At 29.3% G+C, this 10,294-nt stretch overlaps 1 protein-coding gene across 11 annotated transcripts in view; it reads left to right on the forward strand.

Moving 5' to 3' along the window:
* The window catches only part of LOC118205332 (myocyte-specific enhancer factor 2C-like), a 523,715-nt gene extending 513,857 nt beyond the window's left edge, over positions 1 to 9,858 (forward strand). For 9 of the 11 annotated variants that reach the window (XM_085807882.1, XM_085807875.1, XM_085807878.1 and 6 more), the window contains 2 exons: positions 1,979 to 2,108; positions 4,756 to 9,858. In XM_085807882.1, the coding sequence (XP_085664008.1) occupies positions 1,979 to 2,108; positions 4,756 to 5,035 (410 nt within the window). In that variant the 3' untranslated portion in view covers positions 5,036 to 9,858. The remainder of the gene's footprint in view (positions 1 to 1,978; positions 2,109 to 4,755) is intronic. The other 2 variants (XM_085807884.1, XM_085807883.1) reach the window with 1 other exon arrangement.
* Positions 9,859 to 10,294: the final 436 nt, after the last annotated feature.

Consider the following 10,294-nt stretch of genomic DNA (forward strand, 5'->3'; position numbering starts at 1 on the left):
GAGCTACTGCAGCTACTTCGGTATGCATCTTGAAGTAGCTGCAGCCGTTCTGACCAGTTTAACATATATATATATATACATATTTTATTATTCTTGAGACTATACTTTTAATTTGAATTGTATAGCGTAATGGGGGCAGTCTGCATGCCCATTCCTGGTGAGCTTTCTGCATTTTATAACAGTGCATTTCGATGGTGGAAATAGTAGCAAGCAGATTGACTGCACAGAAGTGAAAGAGAGAATGCGACGTGTCCAAGGTGAAAGTTTGGTGCAGAATTCAGCTTTATCCTTAGTACTTAATTTCAAATTTCGGTCATCAAATTTAAAATTATAATTGCCTGAAGCGCTATGAAAGTATGCGCGTCATTAGAGTTATGCAAGAATCATACGAATTAATTTAAATTAATTTTGGAATGACGTAGCGTAGAGAGATTTATTACAAGTAGTTACTATTTTTAGGACAGAAAGGGAAAATAATGAAATTAAAATAAAAAGTTACGGAACCACTATAACTTGAAAAAAAAAAAAAAAAAAAAAAAAAAAAAAAAAAAAAAAGATCAAGCGACTTGGATTGAAGAATTAAACTTTGAATAAAAATTAATAATTACGAGAAGTAAAATGACGCAATTAAGAGAATAAAAATGTATTACTTCCAGTTAGCAGAGGAGTAAACATTAAGTAAATAAGAACAGATAATATCGATAGAACATATATATATATATCTTTCTTAAATTCATTTGCTTATTTTCCTTAAATTTATTATCATTAATTCTTCCATGGTTTTCATTTTTTAGTTGTTTTCCCTATTACTCGGCTGTTTCAAGAGATTTTAAGAATATGTTTAATAAACGATGTCTTGAAAGAAATTCATGTCCTTCCGACAACGTTTCAAAAAAGGAATATTGCATTAATTAGGCTTACAGATTATTAATATGAATGAAAAATCTAATTGAATATTTGAAATCAGTTAACGGAAAACTCTAGAAAGAAACAGAAAATAATATTAAAACCGAAAATACTGTGTGTAATGTTAACAGAAATAAAATATACTTTGTATTTTTGAGAGAGAAAGTTTGTGATTGTTTATGAGAGTGTTTGTTTTTGCGACGGTAAAAATGAAATACGTGATGATCTTTCAGATTGTTTCAAATTATTAAAAGCTGAAAATAGGCCAGATGATAGTTGCCAAGAACGATGAATGGAGCGAAACACAATAATTATATCAAATCATAAAATGCGTCGTTTCAGTAAACGAATTTCAAGATTTTGTTGGTGACAGGGATTTAGGGCATAAAATGGTTTCTGATAATAGTTTGAGAACTAAAAGTGCTTTAATTTCTTTGAATTTGAAAGAAAATTGAGTACAATGGAAAACTTCACTGAAGAACATTTACAAAGAAGCATTTCACAGCAGTTATTGTAATGGGAGAATGCATGAAAAAAATAGTTGCTTTTGCACATATTAATTTTGATTGAGATAAAAAATATCGTCTGGCAAATGATAAATTAGTAAAGGAAAAAATTCCGCATTCAGCCTTGCCAAAAAATAAAGTATAATGGGGTAATTGTTACATCAGATGTTTAGTGTTTTTCTAATACCCGATACGTATCTTATTTTTAATGTATACGATGTAATATTGCTATTAAATATGTACAATACTACTTTACCTTATTGAATATATCGAGTATCACCTCTGCGTATGTGTAAAATCTTTTAAACCAAGTCTCTTATAGTGAATAAAAATAAACCTGTTTCACATGTTAAGTTAAAAACTGAATTATTTCTTCTAATTCTTACAACTGAGTATCTTTTATTTCAGTTGTTCTCCAATGTATAGTTTTTGTGGCTCTAAACAATGTTAATGCAATAGATTTATAATTTGATGTTTTTAAAAATTTCATTGCAGTAATTTACTCCTTTTAAATTAACAAACCCATTCCATAGCAGTTAAGTGAAGAATAAGAATAACTGAATTAGGTCGTTGTTATTTTCCAGATGACTTTCAGCTTGGTTCAGATTTGGGATTATCAGGGTTCAACTCTCCCAGTTTATTGCAAAATTGGTCTCAAGGCCCTTTATCTGGAGTTCAAGGGCTCTCACATTCAAGGTGAATGTTTCTAAATATTATGTAAATTTACTGTGTTTTGTTTTAATCATTTTATATAAAATTTACATGAAGTTAATTGCTAAAGATATTCCCTAACCATGCAAATTAAAAATGCCAAGAAAATACTTCATTTTATTTCTTATTCTTAGGTGTGAAGTTATTTTATATAAGATAACATAGATTTTTAAGTTTATGACAAGAGTTTTAATTATTATAGTTTTCATATTTCTCCTGTTAATTCAGAGAATTTTAAGCAAATTGCAGAATTTTAACCTCATAATGAGTCCAAAAAGACAAATTTTTGTGTTAATGTATTGTAATGTGCCTCCGGTTAATTTATCTTGACAGTTAGCCCTTTTTTTTTAGAAGCTTGAGAAGAGGTGGCTCATTATGTTCGTTGCACAAGGCCGCTAAATGAAGTTTAAATTCATAAGAAGTTGTTTTTTGGTGGGCAGTCTTACTACATAGGGTTTTCACCACATCTATCGTATAGTTTATCCCTTGAAAGTCCTTCACAAAGGCATTCCTTTGAAAGTACATAGTCCTCGCTTGCTTTGCCGAATCTGTTGGCCACCCCGCCTACGGAAAACTGACATATGCGCTCGTTACAGACAGATCGGTAGGAAGATGTAAAGCCTGCCACTGGTCCAGAAGATAAGACTGCTGAATATCGATAGATAGATCCAGGTTCAAATTTCTTGAAGGGTTTGGCTTTCATGATTTCTCCCTTGCATAAAATGAATACGAGTCAGTTTTCCTTATCCCTTTCATAAAGGTATAAATTTTCTTAGGAAGATCGCCTTCGTGTGCTTTACTGTAATCAGTTAATAACCAGCCGACTAACTTGAAGATGAAGTGCAGAATCATTGTAAAACGCTCATTCATAGCTTAAAGATGTAGCAAATTAGTTCAGAAATGTTCATTGCTAATTCGAATTTGAAACCGGCAATTATATGAGACTTCTTATTTTAAATTAGGTACATCGAAACATTTTTCCAAAAGAAAGATATGTCAAGTGAATACCTACAGTATTCATAAAAGTATATTCAAACATTCTTATCTGTACGGTTTTTTTAAAATTTAATCGGTAATGAAATCATACAGCATTGTATTTTTAAAAGAAACTGGAATAAATTTCTCTTTTCCTGTTGCAGCAAATGACTAAATAATATCAAAATGTAGCCTGAGACTTTGCGCTTTGTGTTTGCATGCTATTTCATGTGAATTCGAGTTTAACAAAATCTATTTTTATTACAGTTACTTATTTTTAAGAGCTTAAAAATTATTAAAAATGGGATGAATGCAAACACGCATTATTTTTTATTTTTAACTAAAAACGGGGAAAAAATGCGATTAAATTATACTGGAGAACGAAGTAAAAAACTCTTAAAACAGAATTAAAAGCAACACAAAGTTCGCATTGTGTGTAAAGTGATTCAATCTGGTTCTCTCTGATCTTTACAAGATGAAGCACATTAAAATAAATTCATTATTAAAATTATAATTCATTATTAAGACTCGTATGATTTTCCCCCCTCCATTCACCTTCGTCTTTTCGAAAGCACTGCAGAAAAATTTGATAGTTTAATATTTCTTATTTATCATGCCTTTTACTAACAATATTAATCATTCTGTATACTAAGTAGTTTTGCCCAAACAAGCCCCTATTTTATAAAATTAAAAATTTTAAATAAATAAATCTGAAATTGATAGGTGTAAAAATTTGTATCTTTCAAATAGTTACAAACGTAAGTTATTATTTTGTTTATATTTTATTTTTATCTTTGAATAATGCGTGCTGAATTTCATTTTTTACGTGTTTGTAATTGTGCGAGTTTTAGTAGTTAGGTTCTGGCAACAGACAAATATTGCTAAGTCTGTTCCATTCTTTTTAATTTAAAGAGTAATTTATTCTATGTTTTTGAGTTATAAGAAGAGAAGGCATCTTTTTTGTGATATTTAAAGATGCACATATTGAGTTTCGATGTGCTTACGTGTAATAAATGTGTTTTATGAAACAACTTGGAGTCTTAATGAATCGTTATTGACTTTGGAATATTTTTGAGAGTCAATTATTTGTCAATAGGAATGTGCACATACTTTTCATAAAGGAATGAATTCAGATTTCTGTTTGATGTAAAAAACTAGAGCAACTCATTACTAAACTTTAGCAGAAATGTTTTTTGCGGGGAGAGGGCAATAGAGGTAATGAAGATAAGAAAATGGAAAAAAAATTCTCTGTTTATTTTATTGAAGAACTGGAAGGGCATTTTTTAAAGTTATTCCAAATTAATATTTTCGATTTTCAGATTTCAGAAATACTATGCCATAGTTCGACCGTCTCAAACGCAACCTTGGCTGGCATTCAGTCAAAGCACATAGACTCGTCCAAAAGGGGCGACGTGAAAGATCACGTGAAGACCTCAAAAAGAGAATTTATATGTTCGAGGGAAAGAAAGTCCTCATCCTTCCACGCTATTTTGAGAATAATTCAGTCCAAGTGGCGCATGCGTGTTTACGCTCATGGTCGTGGACGAGGCGGTCGAATTATAATAATTAATGTTATAGATGTTGAAATAGTTAATTGTATTGTATGAAATTTAGTCAAATGTTTTAACAACAGTTACTTTTTCTTTATCCTTTACAGCCCTAGCTCTACTATTAGCAGCTTACCTCATCTTTCAGTTAGTAGTGCAACACCGCCCCCATCATCATCTCCTCTTCCAATCAAAATCAAAAGTGAACCAATATCTCCTCCTCGTGATAATTCAACTCTTAGTCTTCACCGGCCACCTTCAGTTCAAGGTCATTTGTCACCAGGCCATTCACTTGCTCCTTCAACATCTTCTTCACCAGATCCTAATATGGACTATGATCCTCACATCAGCAAGAGGCCACGACTCACTGCAGATGGATGGGCGACGTAGTACAGGACGCAAATAAATGTGAATAATCATTCTGTGTATTTTGGTGATAAACTGCGAAGGCATTTGGTGCAAGCATGAGCATCATCTTCATAAACTTATATATTATAAATATTTTTAAGAGAAAAAGACTCTGGTGCATTAAGTGTTTGCATTGATAGTAAATGTAAATGAAGAAATATATACATTTAGTTATAAAACATTTTTTGGTCACGAAGAGATCCATCATCAAATCAAAATAACATCAAATACTGAAGTGGTATAGATATTTTACCCATGAATGCTTCTTTAAAGCTACATTGTTTATGATAGAGATGTGAGATTCCTGGACTAAAGATATGATATCCTGGTTCAGCAAATAGTTCCTCTATTCTCCAGATCATATCATGGAAAAGTGTGGAAGAAATGGAACTAAGAATTCTATCTGGCCTATTCTTTGTAATTACGATCTTGTGCACAGCAGATTCATTGTTAACTGTTTCATAGTGATATTGCCATCAACATAATGTAGAATAACATTCATATCATAAAATTGACAATGTGAAGTGATCTTAATGATTGTTGTTGGCAACCCAAATGTTTTATATGTTGTTAGTTTGCAATGACATCTGATTGTTTTACTAGACTTGACTCAGATATATGGAGAGAATCTATTTTCATTAGCGACATTCCCCTGTGGTTGCCTTTGGTGAGTATGTATAAAACAAATTTATCATGAAAAGTATTTGTAATAGTAGAAGCTAGTGTGGAAACATGTCAAAAGCTTTTGTTTCTAGTACTTAAGCATTTTTTAGCATTTTCGTCGTAATGATGTAGTGCCTAACAGTGATCTGGTCTAGTGTTACTGTGGAGAGAGAGATCTCAATGAAGATTGCTTTCACTTTTCTGACAGCACTCCATATTTTGTGTACCAAGGCTGCTTGTATTAGTCAAAATTTTTCGTATGATATATGTGCTATTTAAAACGTGAAGTGCTCTGGTAGTATTTAATCATTGAATCATTCCCCTAATATGCTTGCTATTGAGAATTTTGTGAAAACCTATTGTAATTTCCTTTTGTGGAATGTTGCTTGTTTTGTGGCCAGTAGAGGTTTATATATCTAGTTTCTTTAAAGAAAGCAGTTGAATAATATTGTGTTTTTGTATTAGAGGCATTATTCTCAAATACTAAAAAATACATGGAGGAGCCAGCTTCTTAGCCTATGAAGTAAAGCATCACTTATTTAGACATATTTATATTTCATAACCTCATAGAATTAATAATTGCTAGTTATAGCATAGAAAAACTAGAATTTAATACGTATAGTTGTTCTAAGAAAAGGTTTTAGGCTACAGACAGGAAAGACATTTAGGGGTCGAATGTATACTTTTATTTTATCCTGAGAGCGAATCCAGATTTGACGACTGTCCAAGTTTCTTGCTATAGATGTGACAATCATGACTGTTGACTACTGTGAATCTGAAACACTTTGCCTTCCTTGCCTGCTCACTGGCCCAACAGTGTTAGATATTCATGCACTAAGCCTTGATACATGAAAGGAGATATCTGATAAATCAGTGCCTATGTCTTTTGCACAAGTAGTTAATATATACATAGAGATTTTTCGATTGGTTCAGATGTATTATATATATACAAACTTTGGTGGAAACAATACTGGTTTTAAGCCATTAGAAATAAACTAATGATTACTCTATAAATATATTAAACATATTTAGTCAATGACATGCAGCTTATGGTATGTTAAACAATACATTGGGAAGTATAGAAAATTTTCAAATGATAAATTTCCTTGATCATAACTGAAAAATATTAGAATCACAGTGTTTTAATTTGTTTGTGAAATAATTTTTCCTACATGTGATATAGTGATGAAAAAATCGAAAAACGCCTGCATATAAATTCAAAAGATGGAAAAAATTTTATAGATTTGGAGCATTTTTTAGCATTGTAAAACAAGGTCTATTCCTTTCGAAATAAATGTTTTAAATATTTTAGATGAGAATGAAATATTCTTCTAAAAATATCAAAAGTTTAATAAAATACTATTTCAAAATACTAAAAAAAATTAATTTAATAAGAGTGAAATCAATCTTCGATTTTTGCACTGAATGGTCCGAGATAGGCTTAGAGCATTAAATTACAAGTACTAAAAATGCGCCAAGTAACCATGTAATTTGATGCTAAAATAAATACTACCATTATTACCATACCTAAACTAGAGAAAAAATAAGTAATTGGATTAATACAATGATAAAAACAATGGCTTGCAAACCGAAAATTATTTTAAGTTGTACCTAATAAGTTTTAAAAATCAAATTGTATGTAATAAATTACAAAGAAAAGAAAACACAACATAAGTAGTAAAACCAGAGATCAGAGGCGTTTATTACCAAGTTCTGAAACATAACTTTCGTAAAATGTATAAAACTTGTGGTATAAAATGCAGATTTTAAGCATGTGGACGACTGCTGGAACTTCAAAATTGTTATAAAAGTCTGTGAAAAAAGCAATAGTTAAGAAGTGGTCTGAGAAATAAATAAAAAGGCAAGTGTGAAGTTTCAAAAATGATAATATGCTATGTAGAAACTAAATAAATGCTTTTTATCAATAAATAATTATAAGATATCAATAAATGTGCTATTAGCTGAAGTAAAGTAAAATTATTGGTACAATTCAAAATGAAAAACATGAAGTTATATATTGCTGGATCAATGTGTAGTACATAAGAGAACTATATACGGCTTATATACTCATAAGTCTATGAAAATATCTATATTAAATGGAACCAACAGTTGAAATATATATATGTGGATGTATACACCTACGTATATATAGTGCATAAATACTTTCAAAACTTCTGTTTTTATGTGTTTGTCGCATATGAATCTCATCACACATTGATTTTGTAATATATAATTTCTTGTTTCATTTTTGTCTCTTTTTAATTATTACAATGAGGTGTATGCGTATAAATTCCTTTATTTTCTAATAAGAAGATGTAATTTTATTTACAAAGTGCTAATAGCAGAGCCATATAAAAAACTGCAGAACTTGTAGGAATCTATCATTCTTTTTAGTTCAGATAAAAGATATTTCTAAAACAATATTTTATTAGAATTTCTTTTTGTTTTCATATAAAATGAAATTTAGATAGTCATACCTTTTCTAAAATATTATTGCATAGAAATGCATCCAGTTTAATAAGCATTTTTTTTTTAAAGAGGGTTATAATTTGTGTCTATTTTTCTTTTATTTTAAACCAGAGCATATAAGATGTATCAAGTTGCTAAATTGTCAAGCAACTGAAAACCCTGAATTTTTCATGCTTTCTTGAAATATATAATATATTTTATATAAGAATTCAACTCTAAAATTTTAAAAACCACCATTTTATGATTTTCACTTGAAATTTTTTAAGAAGAAGCCAGCTCTTATTTTTTCCCTTTCTAACATTCATTTATAGGAACATATAGCTTGAACGTTGTTAAATACAGCATGCCTTAAAGAACTCTGAAAAATATTATTTTGCTTAAAGAATTTTAACTACATGTGTGGTAGATTTTTAGGACTTAATGTAACTTTCTGAATATGATTTTGATTTTGAAACTATTATATTTCCTTCCCCATTTCACTGAATTTTATTTGTTAATAAATGCATTTCATAGCTTTTAAGTTGCAATGCAATATAATTAATGAAGCATAAGAAATGTAATTTTTTATTGTCGTTTTCTTTAATATATATTAGTCAAACACATACACTTTACTAACAGATATTATTAAACAGTTTCCTCGAATGTTTACATTAAGTTACTTTAAAAAATAATTTGAAGAGATTTATTTAAGAATAAACCAGATGTTTGGCTAAAATGGAAAACAAGCTTAATTAATTCATTAAATCAATGAATGTCCTTATATGTGTTTAAAATTTATTATGCTGCTCTTCCATGTGTACATCTTTCAGAATTACATTATATAATCTTTAGCATATAGAATAAGATTAGTAATTTTATAAAAATTCTAGGAATATCTTTCTCAGAATCATTAAAAATGCATATCTGACTGTCTTTAGTACAATTCTATTTCAAATGACATATCAAAAATCGATAACTTTTATAAGGGTCAATATTTTTTCACTTTTGAAAAAACAGTACAAAATATAAGAAATATTTTTTTATAAAAGTCATTTAAATGCTAATTTATCTTTTTCATTCAAATTGTATCATTAAAGCAATATAAAAAATTAATATGGAATGCATTGTAAATGAACATTTTTAGTTTCTTCATTATCTAAGAAATTATTTCTCATCCTTTTAAGAAGTATAATTTCAGAAATATATGAATAGCAATTTATGTGCCATATCCCAAGTTACAGTTTATAAAATATGAACAGAAACATAGTGCAATATTTGTTTCTAAAACACAGCAAATTAAAGACTTAAATTATGAATGTAAGTAAATTATGCATTGTACATAAAATTTTTAAATCTGTACTGCCTGCATTTAAGAAGTGTTGTAATATACAGATTTCCCTAAAATTATTTAAAATGAAAAATTTAATAAATATTTATTGTTGAAAATTTTTTATTTTTACAGCAATGTTGAAAATTATGTGAAATTACTAAAATACTCTTCCTGCCTTAGAGTATTAGATGTATAGTTTTTGTTGCTAATGAAAATAATATGTGGCTACTTGAACTTTTGTTTAAAGAATTTCTTTGAAAAAAAGTGTGTATTTATGTATTTGTCTTTGTGTATTTTTCTTAGGCCCAATCTTGTTATATTTCTGTGCAGTCAAGGAAATAAATAAATAGTAAGAAATTCAAAACCTTTGTTCATTCTCATTGTAATGGCAGTTATGTAACTGACTATTTCACTTTTATATTTTTTATTTTCACTTTATTCTATTCTGTTACCAATTATTGGAACTGAGCATGGTTACATCAAGTAATTTAATTACCTGTCTTTAAATTATTTACAGTCTTATCATATGTAGCTAGTCTAAAAAGTTTACTGAAAATGAATCTGATTTCGTCATTGAGGTTCTTTACTTATTGGACAAGTCAAACAACAAGAATCAGTGTAATACTTGTAAATTTTGCAGGACTAATTTCCATAGTTTAACTACAGAACCAGCTTTCTCAGCTGCCTAAGTGCAAATGAACAAGAAAAGATAAGGTTAACAATGGCAGAAGTTAATCTACTGGCGCCATCTATTGATGAAACAAGAAAACTAAAACATAATTTCGGCGTATTCTTTACTT

Source organism: Stegodyphus dumicola, chromosome X1 (genome assembly GCF_044657685.1).
Source record: "Stegodyphus dumicola isolate Sdum_Otavi_A_Nest chromosome X1, ASM4465768v1".
NCBI lineage: Eukaryota > Metazoa > Arthropoda > Arachnida > Araneae > Eresidae > Stegodyphus > Stegodyphus dumicola.